This window comes from Canis aureus, chromosome 10 (genome assembly GCF_053574225.1).
Source record: "Canis aureus isolate CA01 chromosome 10, VMU_Caureus_v.1.0, whole genome shotgun sequence".
Taxonomy (NCBI): Eukaryota; Metazoa; Chordata; class Mammalia; order Carnivora; family Canidae; genus Canis; species Canis aureus.
In genome coordinates, this window is record NC_135620.1 from 21,196,009 (window position 1) to 21,216,451 (window position 20,443).

The 20,443-nt window shown below is 39.6% G+C and overlaps 1 protein-coding gene and 1 non-coding gene across 8 annotated transcripts in view; both read left to right on the top strand.

Moving 5' to 3' along the window:
* Positions 1 to 20,443, top strand: part of CDC42SE2 (CDC42 small effector 2) — a 112,651-nt gene that overhangs the window by 89,637 nt on the left and 2,571 nt on the right. For all 7 annotated transcript variants that reach the window (XM_077911570.1, XM_077911572.1, XM_077911569.1 and 4 more), the window contains 2 exons: positions 16,589 to 16,690; positions 20,141 to 20,250. In XM_077911570.1, coding sequence (XP_077767696.1) covers positions 16,589 to 16,690; positions 20,141 to 20,239 — 201 coding nt within the window. In that variant the 3' untranslated portion in view covers positions 20,240 to 20,250. The remainder of the gene's footprint in view (positions 1 to 16,588; positions 16,691 to 20,140; positions 20,251 to 20,443) is intronic.
* Positions 5,215 to 5,319, top strand: LOC144322897 (U6 spliceosomal RNA). The gene has a single exon (XR_013388494.1). It is a non-coding gene; the product is annotated as a U6 spliceosomal RNA (small nuclear RNA).

Below are 20,443 nucleotides of genomic sequence, written 5' to 3' on the forward strand. Positions count from 1 at the left end.
GGATACTGAAAAGTCTTGTTTTTGGAGGTTTTGACCTAAATATGAGAATGTGGAATTTAAAGTAGGCTACTTAGTTACTGAAGAGCTAATTTTTTTTCTTCTTCAGTCTTTGCAGTATCTCACCCCTGGTTTCTCTTCATTTGTTCCTTAATCTGTTTATTGGGTTTTTGGGTTTGATCTTAGAAACCAGACTTCAACAAGGTGGTTTTTTCAGGTTATATTACCAGTCATGGGAAGCTGGATCTGGCTTCTTAAACTTATGTCTCCAGGGCCGGGGGCACTGTCGAGACTCCTCTCTGCCACTTTCTTGATTCTTGGCACATTGGTTTCTTAGTTTCTGACTGGAGGTGGGTGTTTTTTCTTCATAGGAAACATGGTTTCTCTCAGCTTCATGTTCATCATCTCAGTTTAACAACCACAAGGAAGAAAGAGCTTCTCCTGCTTTAGTCCTTCCCAGCCAGGGATTCTGGCACAGTTGGTGTCATATGCACACCTTTGGAATCAGGGTTGTAGACTGTTGTGGTTGGCGGCTTCTCAAAATCATATGGTGGGGTTTGGGAAGAGGTGATTTCCTAAAAGGAAAGGAAGGAGACTGGTGTTTCCAGAACAAAAGATATGCAGAAAGAAATGGCATGTGTCCACTATAAAGATTTATGTCTATTTATGCATAAGGATAAATCTCACTTGGTCAGTTTGGAAATCTGTTACTCATTCTGGTAAACATGTTAAAAAGCTGCCTCAAGTCCATTAAGAAAAATAAAAAATTTATTGTTGTAGGTCTAAGCTACCATAAAAAAAAAGTAACCCAAATCAGTAAAATAGAAGCAGCTAAGGATATGGAATTGTAAAAACAAATCTTTATCTTTTGGTAAATGATAGCTTTCCTGTCAGAAGCTTCTATCTCTTTACCAAGTACCGAAGTGAACTTGGAGGCTATTTCACATTAGCAGAATAACTATAGTGAAAAAGTAAAAGAAGGCTGAAAACCTAATGCTACTTATATACCTTTGGCCGGGTTTTGGCAAATGTAGGGTCTGTAGGCTCTTTTGACTTTTGTTCCATATTTAATAAATTTGGTATGAAAGATAATGAGTAAAAGATAGAGGCTTCCTGTATTACACAATTTATAAGGTTTTCACCCGTTTCCTCTTAAATTTGTGATGTGTCATTTTGAGCAGTGTATTGAAACTCATTAGGTAACTGTTGATTAATAGGTAATAAAATCTTGTGATGAATCATTTATTTTTATATGTCATGAGAACAATGCCTTTTTTCTCCAAGTTTGCTTTTTTATCTTTAATGATTTTTGCAGAACCTTTCCTTGCTCTGTTTTAATGTTTTCCTGTTAGTAGAGCATAGCGTATTGTTATTTACAGACCACCTTCAAAGTTGGTCTGACTCATCAGTAAAAGGTCTCATGGGCACAGATGGTAGATAGTAGATTGGGTAGGTCAGATCATTGGTGATACCTTAAGTAGGTATACGTGACCTCTGTATAATCATTCTGTTATGCTTATGATTTATCAGATCATTATTCAAATAAAACCATGACACACTCCAAGTGAAAACTTGGTTAGGGTCCAGAGATAAGGAATGAAAATGTTTGGAGGTAAATCTTATGAGAGAACAGTGGAGCTATTTCTAGTCTATGAGGTAGGAATAAGCTCTTCTCTTCCCCTGCAGTTTTGAGGTATAATTGACATATAACATTATATTTGTTTAAGGATACAATGTAGTGGATTTGAGTACCCATTTACTGTTGACCCTACAGTTGACATTATAGAGGTAGAGGCTGATCCTCACACACAATAGAAAATCCACATGTAACTTTCGATTCCCTAAAGTTTAACTGCAAATAGTCTACTGTTGACTGGAAGCCTTACTGATAACATAAACGGTTAGTACATACTGCGTATGTTGTATGTGTTATGTACTATATCCTTACAATAAAGTAAGAGAAAAGAAAGTATTATTAAAATCTTTAGGAAGAGAAAATATGTTGATAGTACCATACTGTATCTATTGGACAATATCCCACATAAGTGGCCTGTACAGTTCAAACTTGTTAATCAAGGGTCAGCTGTATTGCAAAATGATTACCATAATATGTCCAGCTAATATCCATCACCTCACATTAACTACAAATGTAGTTAGAGCATGTAATACATTTTTGTATTGTCCATCAGTCCCATCAGTGGATGCTTAGGTTGTCCATCAGTCCCATTAGTGGATGCTTAGGTTGTTTCCCTGCCTCTTGGCTATTAATCAGTGTGCTGCAGTGAACACGAGGGCACATATCTTGGTGATATAGTGATATTGTTCCTGCGGATATATACCCAGAAATAGAACTGCTGGATCACTTGGTAGTTTTATTTATTTATTTATTTATTTTAGGAACCTCTATACTGTTTTCCATAGCAGCTACACCAGTTTACATTTCTGCCAGTAGTGTGCAAGGGTTTTCTTTTCTCTCCATTCCTGCAAACATTTGCTATTTCTTGTCTTCTTAATGATAGGCATTCTGACAGGCATGAAGCGGTTTGAATTGTATTTTCCTGATAATTACTGATGTTGAATACCTTCCCATGTATCCATTGGTTATCTGTATGTCTCGTTTGGAAAAGTGTTCAGATCCTCCACACAATTTTTAATCAGGTGGTTGGTTTATTTGCTGTTGAGTTGTATGAGTTCTTTATGTATTTTGATTATGGGCTTCTTACATAAGTGATTTGCAAATAATTTATCCCATTGTCATTTCATTTTGTTGATATTTTCCTTTGCTGTACAAAAGTTTTTTGGTTTCATACAGTCCCCAAACTGTTTGTTTTTATTTTTTTTTTGCTTTTGGTGTCAACTGCAAGCCTTACTGCCAGGACCAATTTCCAAGAGCTTATCTCCTATGTTTTTCTCTAGGAGTTTTATGGCTTCACACTTTATGTTCAAGTCTTCATTCAGGGGCACCTGGGTGGCTCAGTGGTTGAGCATCTGCCTTTGGCTCAGGTCATGATCCTGGGTCCTGGGATTGAGCTCCACATCAGGCTCCTGCAGGGAGCCTGCTTCTCCGTCTATGTCTCTGCCTCCCTCTGTGTGTCTCTGATGAATAAATAAATAAAATCTTAAAAAATATAAAAGTCTTCAGTTCATTTTGAGTTAAATTTTGGGTATAAGATAGGGATCCAATTTTATTCTTTAGCATATAGCTGTCCAGTTTTCCCAGCACTGTTTATTGAAGACCGTGTTCTTTCCCTCTTCTGTATTCTTGGCTCCTTTGATGTAAATGAATTGACTACATATGGGAATGGGTTTATTTGGGGGCTCTCTTTTGTGTTCCATTGATTTGTGTATCTGTTTTTATGCCAGTACTGCCATGCTGTTTTAATTACAATAGCTTTGTTATGTATTGCAAAATCAGCAAGTGTGATGCCTCCAACTTTGTTCTTTTTTATGATTGCTTTGGCTGCTCAGGGTTCTTTTTTTGGGTTCCATATAAACTTTAGATGGTTTGTTCTATTTATGAGAAAAATGCTACTGGAATTATGGGGGAATGTGTTGAATCTGTAGATTGCTTTGAATAATAAGGACTTAACAATATTCTGATCTATAAACACGCAATATCTTGTGAGTTCACTGGTCCTCTCTTCCACTTGAGCTAGTCTTCTGTTGAACTCTGGATTTTTCAGTTTAGTTATTTTATTCTTTAGCTTTGTGATTTCTCTTTGGTATGCTCTTATATTTTCTTTTTGTTGAAATTGTTTCTCTTTTTATGTATTGCCCTCCTGACCTTACTACCAAGGATCACAAGCATCTTTACCACCATTATTTTGAAATCTTTAATGATTTCAGAGAAATCACTGAGCTCAGTTTCATTAAGGTATGTTTTTGGAGTGGTATCATGTTCTTATGTTGGGACATATTCTTCTATTTTCTCATTTTCCTTGACTTGGTATTGATTTCTGTCCACCTCTCCCAGTCCTGATGGATTGGCTTGTATAGGAATTGAAGTCTAGCATTTCAGCCTGGCCCAAGTTCTTGGTTTTCTCTCAAACCTTGTGATTATGTAACCTCTTTATTGGTAGTTCCCAGTCCTTGAGGATGTGCCAAGACCTGTCAGTGTCCTAAAAGGGAGGATCTTAGTACATAAATGCACAGCCTCATTTAGAAGCCAGATACTTAGACATTAGCTTTTAAAATATGCAAATAGGCCTCTTCCAGGGAGAGACCTGGAGATGGGAGTTGGTGTCTGCTGCCTCTGTGCTGAGCCCTGGGGTATAGCTGGGTAAGAAGTGTTTCAGTGTTGCTACAGTGATTAGGCTCTTCTCTTTTTTTATTCATGCACTTATTGTTTTACTCATCACTACACCCAACATAGGACTGAACCTCAGGACCCTGAGATCAAGAGCGCATAGCATACTCTACTGCCTGAGCCCGCCAGTCACCGCTCAGCTCCTCTGTTTGATAAAAATTACTGATTAAAAAACATTGTTTGGTGGTGGCTTGGTTGTTGTAAAGTTTATTTTTAATGAGAAAAACCATTCAACCTAATGGCTAAGTAATTTAAAAAATTGTAATATTTTATTCAGAGAATATAACAGGTCAACAAATGGGAGTATAATGCATGGACTTGAGCAAAGGTCAAGATACTAAGTGAGAGTTTGCCAGAGACAGATTTGAAGGCAAAATTCAAACGTCACATACTGCTATTCAAGGTATTAGCAATTAAGTTCTTATGTTTATAGTGCTTAGAAATGTGCGTGGCATGTTGTAAGAGTCTTAAATATTCTCCATTATTTATTTTAAAATATTGAGCTGTCTTTATTTTTTTATTTTAAAATTTATTTTATTTATTCATGAGAGACAGAGAGAGAGAGAGAGGCACAGACACAGGTAGAGGAAGAAGCAGGCTCCATGCAGGGAGCCCGACGTGGAACTCGATCCTGGGTCTCCAGGATCAGACCCTGGGGTGAAGGCGGAGCTAGACCGCTGAGCCACCCGGGCTGCCCTGAGCTGTAAGTCTTTAGAGCAAGTATTTCTAAACCATTGAGCCATCAGCATCACTTCAACTATTGTTAGACGTGGAAATTCCTGGCCCTTTGAAGTTCTGCAAGTAGAGCTCTGCAGCCTGTGTTTTAACAAACTCTCCAGGAATTCAGATGTACACAAAAGTTTGAGAACTGCTATTTTTGAGATTCTACCCAACATAAAACCAAAATAGTGGTACTCACTTTGGCAGCACATATTCTAAAATTGGAACGATACAGAGGATTAGCATGGCCCCTGCACAAGAATGTCATGAAAATTTGTGAAGCATTCCATATTTAAAAGAACAAAAACAAAATACTGGCGCTAGTTGAGCTCTACAGGACATAGCATCACTATGAAGCAGAGGGGGGAAACAGCCATCAGATAAGTGATTTTTTTGTTGAGGAATTAAACCCCACTAGAATTGGTATTCCCTCCCCCACACACACACCTTTTTTTTTTTTTAAGATCTATCTATCTATCTATCTATCTATCTATCTATCTATCTATCTATCTATGAGAGAGAGAGAGAGAGAGAGGCAGAGACACAGGAGGAAGGAGAAGCAGGCTCCATGCTGAGCCCGATGGGAGACTCGATCCCGGGACTCCAGGATCGCGCCCTGGGCCAAAGGCAGGCGCTAAACCGCTGAGCCACCCAGGGATACCCCCACACACACCTTTTTAAAACATCTTCAGTATAAAATAGGTCCTTGAGAAATACTAGGTCTGGATATTAGATAAGACCAGTAGATTTTAGAAAACTGAGCTGACATTCTTTACCATCCTTTAACTTCTTCAGCAGTCTAGTAATTATTGGGCACAGCTATGGTCCTAGAAGAATGCTTACTATGGTAGGAAAATCAAACTATAAGTAAATTATAATGGTGTTTTAGGTGTTATAATAGAAATATGAGCTGTATTCTCTGAATGCTCAGATCAAGGAATAACCAGTGGCCACAACTTACAAGTTTGAGTGTGAACTGGGTCTAAAGGAGTTGCTGGCCAGGTGCTAAGTGGGAATAGGTTTGGGTGAGGGCATTTGTTGACATTCTTACTATGAAAGTTACTGTTTTCATTTTTTGTGTAAGTGAAGACCCACTTTTCCTTTGCTACAAAAAACGTCAAATCCATTTTTGTATTACAGCTTTTGTTTTGTGGATTTTTTATTTTTATTTTTATTTTTATTTTTATTTTTATTTTTATTTTTATTTTTATTTTTATTTTTATTTTTATTGTACCTATGAACTGGTTAGGATAGTAGGAGGCCCCTCACAGGCAGGGGATGATTGTCAGCAGTATCAAAGAAAAATATAACTATTTGTCTTAGAAATGCCTGTTGCCTAGTTATACTGTCAATATTTCAAAAAAACAAACAAACAAAGTTATTTCAGAGGTTCACAGAGTTTGTTTTTGGTGCCCTTACCACTTGAGAAACTTTTTTCATGGCACCTCTAGGCCAAGAGAAATTCTTTACAGGTTTAGTAACTAGTTTTGTTCAGACAGCTTAATAAACACTTACGTCCTAACATCTTGGTCGATTTTTTAAAAATAACAAAAATTGAAAGAAAAAATAAATTTTTATTTCATTCTAATATAGTCATCATGATTTCCAGGATGGGTGCCTGTTCCGTATTACACAACTCCCCAGACCATGGAATCAGTTGAAGACCATTCCCCTCTTTCCAGTTCTGTATTATCTCTTGCGCAGTGCTTGGGTTCTTTTCACAGCAACCCTGGAAAGCACTGCTTTGCAGTGATGTGCCATTAAGAAGAGCATATGCTCTCATGGCTGGAGTGGAAGACTGCAAAAGCACCTGGCTCTAGCAGTCCCAGGCAGACCGGGTCTGGCCGTTTGCTGCCGTTTGTCTCTGCCTCTCTCTCTCTCTCTCTGTGACTATCGTAAATAAAAAAAAAAAAAATTCCAAAGGCAGATAGTCGAGTGTTGGTGAAAAAAGAATACAATTTAATTCAGTGAGTACAACACTGAAGGAACATGTAATGGGAGTGTGTGAATGATACAGATGAATGGCACAAACTAAATTGATATTGTCGCTGCTAGCCAAATAATGTATGGAAGACAGTGGACTGTCCTCTCAAAGACTGTCCAGAGTGCCAAAAATACTTGTAGGTTTGTATAAGGAAAACGTGGGACAGGGGTTATTGAGTGCGTGCTGTGGGCAGTGACAGTCCAGTCGATCATGGTCTTGGAGTCAGTCACGTGGGCAGTGTGTCTGCTCAGGGTAGTCCTTACTGCTTGAGGGAGTATTTTGCCTTCCTGCAGGGTCTTTTGCTTGAGTTAAGAGATAAGCTGGAACAAAGAACTTAATCAGAAAATACACACTGAAGTCACAGTGGAGGTAGCCGAAGTTTTCTTTCATAATGTTGAAATTTTAAATTATCTTGATTTACTAGTTCACACAGTATTATACATAAGTTGAGTATCCCTTTGTTTCCCTCATATTGAAAATACTGTGTGGCGCCCTTGGATTTTTGCTGGGAATCATGGGTTTATTTGATAAAATACATAGGTGGGGGATATACTTTGTCTAAGTCACCAAGTTAAGTCAATAGCATATCTTTCATTTTCACTTCTTTTGCTTAGGCTGCATTGGTGTGATTACTATCTTCTAGCCTGAAGGAACCAGCTTTTTTCACTGCCGCAGATGACAGGCACGTTTGTTTTTGTTTTTGTTTTTGTTTTTTTTGGTAATCTTGACACTGAACATGGGGTCCAAACTCAGAACTCCAAGATCAAGTCATATGCTCTTTGAATCAGCCAGGTGCCCTGGCACATCATTTTCTGTTCACTGTGTCCATTTCTAGAAGTACCTGCCTCTACTCTTACCTAAAGCCTCCTGTTACCTATGGACCCTGACCCTAAATTGCTCCTCAGTTGCATGTATTTGCACACTAAATTGTCCAAACAGTAGTCCTGGAGGAAGTTTTAACTTTTAAGTGATTGAGTTATCACTATTTTTCTAGAAGCTAAACTCAGTTAATACTCAAGAAATGTGAGGGAGTTGGAGTATTTAATTTTTGAGGGGAGAGTATTTATACTGCTGCAGAAATGTGTTTGAAAAATTATGCCTTAAAGTTGAATTGTTGAAGCATCTGGGTGCGTCAGTCAGTTAAGTGTCCAGCTCTTGATCTTAGCTCAGGTCTTGACCCTCAGGGTCATGAGTTCAAGTCCTGTGTTGGGCTCCACCCTATTAATACGATTACTTCATAAATTAATTTAGAAAAGTTTATTGATAAACGCTGTACACCGTGTGTGGTGCTGGCCTTTGTGGATTCACATTTTATATGCCTGCCTGCATAGGAGCACATCCACCATCCAGGGGATCATTTAAATTCAGTGTGAGGGGATCCCTGGGTGGCGCAGCGGTTTGGCGCCTGCCTTTGGCCCAGGGTGCGATCCTGGAGACCCGGGATCGAGTCCCACGTCTGGCTCCCGGTGCATGGAGCCTGCTTCTCCCTCTGCCTGTGTCTCTGCCTCTCTCTCTCTCTCTCTGTGACTATCATAAATAAAAAAAAAAAAAAAAAAAAAAAAAAAAAAATTCAGTGTGAGGTATAAATTTTACTTTGGTAGGTGAATCATAAGGCAGTCTGGGAATACCGAATGGGAGTAACCCCAGACTCAACGGTGTAAAGGAGGCAGGCCTGAGATAGTGAAATTAAGGAGTGATAGGAAAGATTGTTCCAGGCAGGGTTCTAGAAGAGCATAGTGTCTGTAGGGAACTTGAAATAGCAGATGAAAGCTTAGAATGCATGAAGGAATGTAGTTAGAGATGAAGTCCGAGAGAAAAACAGGATTTCCATAAGCTGTGGAGTTTTGAATTTATGTTGGAAGTTTTGGGAAGCAGGTGAGAGATTTAAAATGGTAACACGATCAGTGTTGTATTGGAGAAAGTTATATATTGGAAGGAGGAAGAGGGATGTAAAGTTGGAACCAAATGAGTGAGGCTCTCCTGCAGTGATGGAGGTGAGAGGCTTAGGGACCTGAAATAAGGCTGTGACACTAATGTGGGGATGGAGAGAGGAAATGGGCTGACTCCACAGGATTTTTTGCTAATTGGATGTGATCATGGAGAAGGAGCAGTGAGCGAAGGACAGCCTTCAAACCTGGCTGGAAATCCTGGCAGAAATGTTTACCCAACAGGGACTGAAGAGGAGAGATGGGCTTCACAAAGAAGGTTATGTGTTTAGTGTTGGACTCCGGAAACTTGTGTGTCCTCTGGATTTTCAGTTAGCAGTCAAATGTATAGTCTTAAGCCCACAAAAGTAGAAAATAGGCTCACTGATCATCAGCATGGCCATAGTAAGATGAGGACGTTTGAGAGGGAATAAAGGAGATGGAGAATAGTCTGAAGAATGTCAGCTTACACAAGATAAACAGTAGCAGGGAGATGGAAGTAGTAGATTAAAGAGATGAGAAACCAGAGAAGTGGAATCTGTTGAAAGAATTATCTCAGAATAATGCTTTCTCTAGGTTGTATATTCCAGGGCTGTTTTTATTTTTTTGAGATTTATTTGAGTGTGTATGTGCGTGCATGTGTGCATACATGGAGAGGGACAGAGGGAAAGAATCTCAAGCAGACTCCCCACTGAGATTGCAGTCTATCATGGGGCTCCATCTCTCGACCTGCACTGATACCAAAAGTGCTACCCCTAATGGACTGAGCCACTTGGGTGCTTTTCCAGGTTTTATGAAATAAATATTTGACCACTTTGAAGTTTTGTAACAGATGCCTAGGTGGATATTATTATTAAAACCACAGCATCCGTTCTCCCCCTGCTGTGTTGTGTAGGAGCATCATTGGAGCAGCTGACTCCCTGCTCCTGGCGATCCCTCGTTAGGTCTGTGCTGCTCATGGGAAATGGCTGTCCTTCAGCAGTGATTGGGTCCAAGAGTTTCGCTCAAGGAAGACATTCTGGATGAGAGGAATTGGTCCAAGACAGGGTATAGAATTCAGATGCCAGAGGAAGTTTTGTGGAGACCTCGGGAAATTTGCCCCTCCCCATCTTTTTTTTAAATAAAGTGCCGTTTTTCTGTATGTCATTAAACACATAAGGCCTTAGACTTGCTGCAACACTGTTGGCTACCAGCCTGAGACTGAGACTGCAGGAGGGCAGAGATGAGGAAAGGGCAGAGAAATCCCATGGAAGCTCTGAGTACACTGAACACCTTGCCACTGGGCCTTACTGCTTACGCCATTTTTGTTTTTCAGGTGTAATTTTAGTTTCAAAGAAGGAACATGTGATGGGAGTGTGCGAATGATACAGATGAATGGCACAAACTAAATTGATGTAGCTGCTAGCCAAATATTATATTATATGGTGGCTCTGCAGTATAGTTTTCAAAAACTTAAAATATATCTTCTAATACTTTTGGGAGGAATACAAGACTGGAAATAATTTTAGAATTGTATCAGAAAGAATGAAGACAAACTAGGTTCTGGTGGAAATCAGAAAAGAAATTAAGTGTTGATCATTTGTATGTCATCGTTTTAATACTAAGCAATAATTAACTTTCTGTGTAAAGTTGTAAGAGTAGGAGAAAACTCAATCTTGTGAAAAACTTATTAGGAAAATTATCAAATACACAGAAGTAGAGGAAAGAGAACCCCCTCTCCCATGTATGTATCACTCAGCTTCAGAAGTTGTCCATGGGGGGCGTGGAGGGGCATCCTGTTCACCTGTGACTCCTTCCCCTCTCAGTTGGAGAATTTATTTATTTATTTTTAAAGATTTTATTTATTTATTCATAGAGACAGAGAGAGGGAGAGGCAGAGACACAGGCAGAGGGAGAAGCAGGCATCATACAGAGAGCCTGACGTGGGACTCAATCCAGGATCTCCAGGATCATGCCCTGGGTTGCAGGCGGCGCTAAACTGCTGCACCACTGGGGCTGCCCTCAGTTGGAGAATTTAAAGTAAATTCTGGATATCCCATTTCATCCCAAAATACTTTAGTACAGGATACTTTGGTAGAGCACTTGACTTGATTTCCAGGTCATGAGTTTGAGCCCCATGTTGGGTCTAGAGATTACTTAAAATTGAAATCTAAAAAATATATATATTTCAGTATCTATCTCTAAGTTTAAACTGCTATAATGAAGCATTGTCATTGAGTAAATATGAAGAGACATTTTCCCTAATCTCCTCCCTAATGCAACTATAATCTTGACCTTATGCAGAATAACAGTATTTCAAGGATGGCAATAATTATTCAGAAAGTTGACATTCTTAATAGAGTACCCTATAAAGAATAAAGTATGTTTCCAGGAAAAACGATGACTCTGCTACTGACAACAGCTAATATGCATCAGAGTGAGTGCACCATTTCCTGTTTTTCTTTGCTGAGGCCCAATTCTGGAATTCCCCTTGTTTGCCCATGATTTAAATCTTGTCTCTGTCTTGTATTAATACTCTGTCTTGTATTAATACAGCACACCACAGAAGTATCCTATTCTTTAAGTGTCTGTAGTGACTGAAAAATAGTACATTTCTGTAGTTTGAAATATGTAATTACACTTAGCATCTAGGTTTTTTTTTTTTTTTTTAAGATTTTATTTGTTCATGAGAGACACAGAGAGGCAGAGACACAGGCAGAGGGAGAAGCAGGCGCCATGCAGGGAGCCCGATGAAGGACTCGATCCTGGGACTCTAGGATCACTCCCTGGGCCGAGGGCAGGTGCTCAACTGCTGAGCCACCCAGGCATCCCAGCATCTAGGTTTTTGATTTATAATGTTATAATATAAACCCAAAGAACATCTCCGCCTGTGTCTGGATCTATCCTTCCTACCTTCCCTGGAACATTACAACGTTGATGATTTTTTTCTACTTTCAGTCTCTTTCACTGGATCTTACCAAATATTAAGCATAAATGAAATGTTTCTCATCCTAAAGGGGAAAATTCAGTCCTCTTTTCCTCTTCTTTCAGCTCAGCCCATTCTTTCTTGTCCAGACGGCCACTTTGTCCAGGTGTTTGTGTTCAGTGCTCCATTTCCTGTCTCTTACACATTAGCCTGGCCCCTCAGAAGCCCTCCACAGCCACCCCTGCTTTCAGCCTTTACCTGACCTCTCCCCAGCTTTCAACTGTGTCTGCTTAATGCCTACATGACATCTTGAAGAGGACACACCTGATTTTCCTCCTTCCTTTCAGACATGTTCTTTTTAGCTTCCTTACGGCTTATTGTTCTCCACCCAACATTCAACTTTCAGCTTCCCCTCTGCATTCTCATTCTCTTTATTATGCTGGTGAGACTTGATTTCTTTCATCTAGTTTGTTAGCCTGAGTCAGAGTCCTGTATCCATGTATCCAACTTGCCCTCCTGTTAACTTCACCTGGATGTCTCACGCATAACTCAAATTTAGTGGGTCTTAAACTCTTTCATCTTCTTCCTGAACTCTTTCTGGCCTTCTTCCACTATTACCTGACCCTGCAAATTGTGTACATTCTTCTCAGATGGGAAATCTGTGCATCTTTCATAAGTTCTGTGGTTCCCTTCTCAAATCCACTCAAACAACCAAATGCTCTTTTATCTGTGGAAAACTTGGATCTATCTAGTTCTTTCCACTTCAGCTGCTGTTAGCTAAATCCAAGTAATCTTTTCCCACCAACATTATTGTAATGACTTCTCCTTTGGCTCCTCCAGCCTACCTGCCAGCCTTAGTTATGGACTGGCCTTTAAAATCAACCTGTCATGGGTCACCCAAGTGACTCAGTCAGTTAAGCAGCTAACTTCGCCTGAGGTCATGATCCGGGGTCCTGGGATCGAGCCCTACATTGGGCTCCCTGGTCAGCAGGGAGTCTGCTTCTCCCTCTCTCTGTACCCTACCCCGCCCCCCATTCGTGCTCTTAAATAAATCTAAAAACAACCCTAATGTGTCATATCATTAGGGAAGGAAGGACTGAAGGCTTCAACCTCTATACCTTAAATCAATGTCAAATTAATGGCTTGAAGAAATCTTTCAAAGTGAAAGGAAAAGCCTGACTCCCAACTCAGTAAAGTTGAAGTTAAAAAGTATTCACTATAATCAGATTTATAGTTATCTGTCCTTTGCTTTTCAATATGAGAGTAGTCTCTGTTGAACATCCTCCCTCAGTACCCAGACTGTTATGGTATTTGAATTTGATTCATAAGCTGATCTATTCCTTTCAAGAAACCTTTCTGGGGAGTTGTGTGGTGGCCTGAGTGCCCCATTGTGACTGTTTTCCCAGCATCTTCCTTCAGTCATTCAGTTGTTAGAATAAATCAGTGTGGAGACATGGGCCAAGTGTAGCCTTCTGCTAAGCCCTGAACACACCCTTCCAGAAGAAATGATGATGGAACTTGAAAAGTTGTTCCTGTGAATTCGCAGGGCAAAGGATGGACAAGACTCCCAGTGTCCTGGGAGTAGAGGTTACTCACTGAAATATGCCCATCCCTTAACCTGCTTGAGAGGGCCCTCCAGCTGAGCCACCTGGCACCCTTTGCCATCAGTTGTTGTTGCACCTGCCAGTAAACTGCACCAGGCTCTAAGAGGGACAAGTCAGTAGGTCTGCAGATGCCATTATCCCATGGAACTGAACTGCTATCCTTTTCTCCTCAACTGGAGCCATCCACCCTCTCCTGCTGGTGGAGAGTGCCAAGAAGCTCGAAGTCTATCCACCTCTCCATCAAAGGGCTTACTGGGGAAGAAACCCCAACAATTTGTTCTGCCCAGGTATTGAGAAAATTCTTCTGATTGGTGAAAATACATTTGGATGTGCCTGGACAAACAGCTTTCTAACAAAGCAGATTCAATAGAATGTAACAGTATAGCCAAGAAGAAAAAAAGTCACAAAACTATTAGCATCTTCTTTCTTTACCTTAATCATAGAAAAGAGAAGGTGGCTTTACTTCTTAAGGCTCCATTTATGCTGTATGATTCCAGAAGAGAATAGTATGAGGGGAAGTACGTTGAATAGACTAGGTAGAAAGAGATAAAGTGAGAGTCTGGGGCAATAGATGGAATAGCGGATGGGAGGGACCAGTGCATTGCCGGGATAGGCCTCCCCGATCAAAGGATCCTATGGGTGTCAAGTGTGTGGTGAGAGGCATGGACTCTGAGGTACCTTCAGGGCACCTGAAGTAGTGACATACAGGAAAATGTAGCAGGACATCAGTGCTTTGTGCTGACAAATAGAAAAATTGAAGAACATTGACCAAGAATCTAGATCCTCCCTTAGTTTTCGGATACTTTCTTAACCTGAAGATTTTTCTATAATACTAGGGAGCAGGGCCCCAAAAGAATGACTGAATTTCTTATCAAAAGGGGGCTTGAGGGGATCCCTGGGTGGCTCAGCGGTTTGGCGCCTGCCTTTGGCCCAGGGCGTGATCCTGGAGACTCGGGATCGAGTCTGTCAGGCTCCCTACATGGAGCCTGCTTCTCCCTTTTGCCTGAGTCTCTGCCTCTCTCTCTCTTTCTCTGTCTCTCTTGAATAAATAAAATTAAAAGGGGGGGAGGCTCGAAGTAAATGAGATTTTGCTCCTAGTGTTAGAGACTGTAATTCATACAGTCAAGCATTTTAAAAGGGAAAATGAAAAACACTGCAGTGTCATCTCATAACATAGAGCTTGTGAAGAAATAATCATAACTGAAAAATAATACAATATAGCTATTACTGAAAAAAATAACTGTTCTTGAACTGGGGTCTCCAAACTACTACTTGTGGGCCAAATCTAGCCTGCTCCCTGTTTCTGTGAGTAAATGTGCACTGGAACGGAGCTACCCTTTATGCTTTGTCTGTAGCCACTTCGATGCTGCATCGAAGGACATCCACTGCACCGAAGGACAGTGGAGTTGAAGCTATAACAAACTCAGTGGCCTATTTACTGTCTTGGTCTGCAAGAAAAAAATTGTGGATTCTGGAAGAGGATCAAGTAAAGTTACTTTTCAATGCAGCAAAACTACAAAGAGAAATAAAAATGAGTGAAAATACAAGAAAATGGGAAGATTATACACACCCACTTTCTCACACACAAATACAATCCACTGTTGACCTGACGAAACAGAAATTGCAGAAAGGAACACAAGGAGCATAATAAAATCATCATACGAGACACCTGGGTGGCTGAACGGTTGAGTGCCTGCCTTTGGCTCTGGCCGTGATCCTGGAGACCCAGGGATCGAGTCCCATGTTGGGCTCCCTGTGGGGAGCCTGCTTCTCCCTCTGCTTGTCTCTCTGTCTCTCTCTCCCTCTCTATCTCTCTGCATCTCTCACAAATGAATAAAAAAAAATCTTTAAAAAAAAATCATCCTTAAAAAAAAAAAAAAATCATCCTAGAAGAAAACTTCTCCAAGATACAGTAAAACCAGTAAAACCTGTGTTCAGATAGACAAGGACCACCACCTACCATACAGAGCACTGGATGGAGAAACCAGTGAACTGGGAGATAGTCCAGTGTCACCGTTGAACTGTGAGGATGAATACAAATATTTGTAAGGAAAAACGGGCTTTTTCTGGAATTCTAAAGTGCAGCCATAAAAGCTAGAGGACAGTAGAACAATGTATACTGGCTCCTAAAATTAATGTATGAACTCTCCATTTTTGTGGCTTTGTAGAAAGTCGTGTTTTAATCCTGAGGTGCTGTCATTTGGGTCTGTCTTGCTGAGTTTTTAGGATTTATCAGGATAACACCAACATTTCAGTAGATAAATGGTGTAATATCTGGAGTATATTGTTAAAAGCAGCACTGGCGTTAGGACACTGAGTCAGCTGTGCAGTGTCCCATTGCAGTGAGATCATAGCATCTAAGTGATCATGGGAAACTTGGGACTGATTTAAGATAACCTTTGTCTCTGGCAGGATCTCATGATCAGTGAAACAGGGTAAGGAAATCCCTCTAATGATGTGAATGGGCATATTGGTCAGGCAAGGAACATAGCTAGTAGCAGAAGTTACTGTGACACAGGATTCTGTACCCTGTAAGAGGTGGTTGTCGGGGATTAGGAGTCCGTAAACCCCGGTGTAGTAGGCTGAGTTTAGATAGGGTTTCATTCCCAGCCAGCTCAGACCAAAAAAGTGAATGAACTGGGACCACATCTCCAAACAGACCACCTGGTTGATTCCAGTGTGGAAGGTTGTGGGGTGTAATCTAAGTAATAACTATCAAAATAATGTCGGTTTGTTAATGATGAAAGCTAGAAAGTAATGTTAAAATCAGTGTTGTACTCAAATCACCCTGTATCTTCTTTGCTAACAATAAGAGTGACTGGTGATAAAGTCGCATTTGCCTTATTTCTTTTAAAACAATAAAACCTAAATGGTTATTACACAAATAAGGCAGTGGCCGAAGCTAGGCCAGATAATCTACTTTAAGTTTTACATAATGAACTATTTGTTTTGCTTTGCCAGTCATTTTGTGTGTGTGTGTCTATGTCTCTTGAGGTAACTGTGGTAGTCCAAGATGTTGGGATCCTGATGTCCTGGGGGAAATTGTATTACGGTTATTAAAATCATTTACCCATACCATATAAATCCATCAGAATCAATATGCTGCTAATAAAATCTTTTCTCAACACATTCTTCCCTGTAATTTAGAAAAGGCGCCGGCGGATTGACCGAAGCATGATTGGAGAGCCAACAAATTTTGTGCACACGGCTCATGTAGGATCGGGAGACCTGTTCAGTGGAATGAATTCAGTAAGTGTGTTTATGGGAGGTGCAGATGGGGTATAGACTTGTGTCACCTGTATTATATGTACACCCATTCTTAATGATTATACAGTGCTCAGTGAGTTTGTAGGAACTGAATGTAAGTACAGAACATGAGCATAGAAGAAAATGACAATGAAAAATTAATCTCTCCTTAACTTGCCAAAGTATGCATGTATTTCTTTGTCCTGAAAAAATACTTAAAAGGAGATGAGTTTAGAATGAAAGTTAATAGCCCTTTGGCTCTCCTGCCTCCTAGCAGAGGAATGGGGGGATGTTAGCCTTTTAGTAATATTTAATTTCTTTTCTCTTGATTAAGTTGCCTTCTGTGAACATGTTTATTGCATTTACCTTGTAAAATACTAGCTTTTTCTTGATACCAGAATGTTTGTGATTTATTCATAACTAATGTGAATACTTGAGTACTAGGCAGAGGATTATACTTTGTGCGTATTTGCAGTCTTTATTCTAGAGATTTTCATGAATTTCACAACAGACTTTAGATTTACTCACTTGAACTCACTTATTCCTTAATTTTCATCTAAGACAATATAGTGCTCTCTAATAGAAGCATTGCCCAATGAGGGTTTGTGTCAGGGCTCTGCTTCATTTTTGTCCTAAAGTAAATAAGCCATTAAGTATCGAGAGCCTCTTAACCCCAAATCTAAAATAAACAGATGTGTCTAAATGATCTCTAAAGCGTTCAGAATCAGAAAGTCAATTAGACTTGTATGAATACAGAACGAAAGATTTAACAAGAGAACAGAGACTTTTAAAATAGGTAGATGGATATCCTGGATACAGCAAAGAAGTTGGTCACATCAGTTACTAGGCAAGCAAACGAATAACATTTGTAGCTTCCTGGAAAGGAAACAGCTTGTTTGTTTTAAATCTGTAGGAAAAGTACTTTGTTGTTCAACTGCTTTTGTGGAAATTTAAGAGGTGTCAGGTTGCTGTCAAAATACAATTCAGAGCTTTGTTTCCCGGATCAGCATGAAATGAAAAGACCAAATGGGAACCTGTGACTTTCGTTAATGGAGTTATTATAATACATATAAATAGAGTGAATGGTTTCAAATTTATTATACATGCTGAATTTTAATTTCTTAACAAATGTCTTCTTCTGCATTTCATATTTTAAAACTCTATAGGATGAATTAAATTTTAGTTCATGTTTATTTCACTTTTTAAATACTGTTTATGTACATTTCAGAACTTCCTTTAAAATTCTTTTTTGACTTTTTGTTTGCGCAAGGAGACTGTCGTTGATGTAGGGGACTCTTGTGGCCATCAGTTTAGCTAGAACTTCAGGATGGTCTCTTGTAGGGCATCCATGGTCTGTCTCTTTAGCTGAGAGAGCTGGATCAAGACAGGCCCCCAGCTGTCAGTCTACCTGCTGAGTCCAAGGCAGCCTTCTCTGCTTACAGAATACATGTTTTTTAATGAAGTGTCTTAGCTCATTAGAACCTAATGTGTCTCTGAAAGGTTTTTTGTACTTAACTTTAGTTTTTGTTTGTAATGTGACATGCAGCCTCTGACACTCACAGAGCACCAGGTTGGTTCTTCACACACTTCTGTTGGGTTCAGTATTACGTAATCTCCGAGTTTTCCTGAAAGTTGTATCAGTGGATAGACGTAACTTGTATGAGCCTGATTCGGTAAGAGAATTCTTTGTGTCTATGCAATAGTGCAAGGGAGACAAAACCAAAAAATGTTGTTTATCCAAAGAAATAGCTTGCCTTAAGTTAGTCTGTCCTAACAACTGTGCAGCATGTATGAGGTACAGGGCTTGATGCGTTTGGAACAGCTCTGCCACACTGGATTCCTGAACAGGAGAGTTTCTCTTTTCCCTTAAATACACTGTGCTTCTCAAGATTACCTTTCATACTAACTTCTTACCAGAAAGGATCCCATAACTCTTTTAATAACATAGTCTTATTGTGTTAAAAAAAAAATATATATATATATATACACAGTCAAAAATAAGCTATTAGAAAATCCAAAATCTGTAGTGTGAAACTGAACAACTGACTTTTGGAGGAAAACAGTGTTCTTGCTTAGAATCAGCATGACGTTATGAATGCATGATGTGAAAATACAAACATGTTACTTTTTATAAATAGGCCTGAAATACCTAGGAAAGGTAACATGTTAGGGAGGAAATTATTTGGTACCTGGGTAAAATAAAGGTTGTGCCACAAAACATGTTACCTTAAAGGAATAGGAAATGAACTTGAACTGATAGCTTATGCCTCTAGCCTCTAGACCCGGCACAAGGACTGAAAATAAACAGGCCGATAGATTTCAGGTGTTTTTTTTAATACTCTTACCTGAAGTAGTCATTTGAGTAATGTATATATAGATAAGACTGTAACACATGTGATATCGCTAGAGTAATATGTTCCACATTAAGATTTTCTCACTGAAACCCTTTTGGATCTAAAGAAGCTATGCATTTTATTTTTTGCTTTTTTTTTCCTATTATATTTAAACCTACCTTGCTTAGAAAACAGGCAAATCTTAACTACTTTGTTTAAACATACTGACTCAGGATCACCAGTGAAAACACATCATAGTCAGTATTTGATAAATGGATGTTGTTACCAACCCCCCCTCTCCCTCCGAGGAACCTTGGGCGGGTGAGGAGGCCCACTGAGCTGATTGCCAGTGCTCTGACTCCTCACTGTTAGGGAGGCACCTCCAAAACATCCTCACTGCTCCTTTTTATAGCATTCTAGCCTGATTGTCTGCTTCCAAACTGCTTCTAATTGGTATCAGCTTAGATTGGAATAATGTTAATCCACTAAGGACACTTCTCAGCTTGCCCATAAGTTCATGTGGCTTTGTTACCACTCAGTAAGAGAAGATGCGGTGTATCATACAGTCCATCAGAAAATAGCCATCTTGGGTGAGGGGAGGAGAGATTATCACATTAACTATTTGAGAGGATAAATACTTAAACCAGAGTTAAAATGACTGAATAATTTTGAACCACCATCCAAGTCTTTGGATTCTTTAGGGCTGTATCACATGGGACTTTAAAAATTTATCTTGGGATGGTCCAATTTCATTTGTATTCTTTTTGTTTGATTCTAAGTAATTGAGGTGATCATCTCTTGAGGTGTTTGTAAATGAAGAACTTGAGTTGATGTGTGTAGTTCAGTTTTTGAAATGTTATCACGTACATTGTGAATTATAAAATAGGTAAGTGGGGAGAGGAAGTTGAGGCCCGAAAAGTGTTGTTTTTGTTTTTTGTTTTTTTTTTTTTTTTTTTTACTAGCTTCACCATTGTCTAAGGGCAGTCAGAAATTTAAGTCTATAAAAAATTTTTGCTCTAAAAAGTATCTTCCTTAAAACTGCTTTAGCTAAAACATGGAGACCAGAATCAGTTGTATCATCCCTAGTTCTTGACTTTGCTTTGTTTTTGTCTTGTTTTAGGTTAGCTCCATCCAGAACCAGATGCAGTCCAAGGGGGGCTACGGGGGTGGGATGTCTGCCAGCGTGCAGATGCAGCTTGTGGACACAAAGGCTGGATAGCCCCTCCTCCCGTGAGTACCTGGGACATAGTCTGAAAAAGGCAAAAATAGTTTACTAAGTGTTTCAAGTGATGGTCATAGGCACTTGGAATAGTAGTTTTAGGTTGCTCTTTCCCTTAGGAAGAACACTAAATGCTTTAAGACATCCAGTGAAGGATACTGTCCTTTAAACATCAGTGAAGTTACTATTTTGAGTGTTGATACT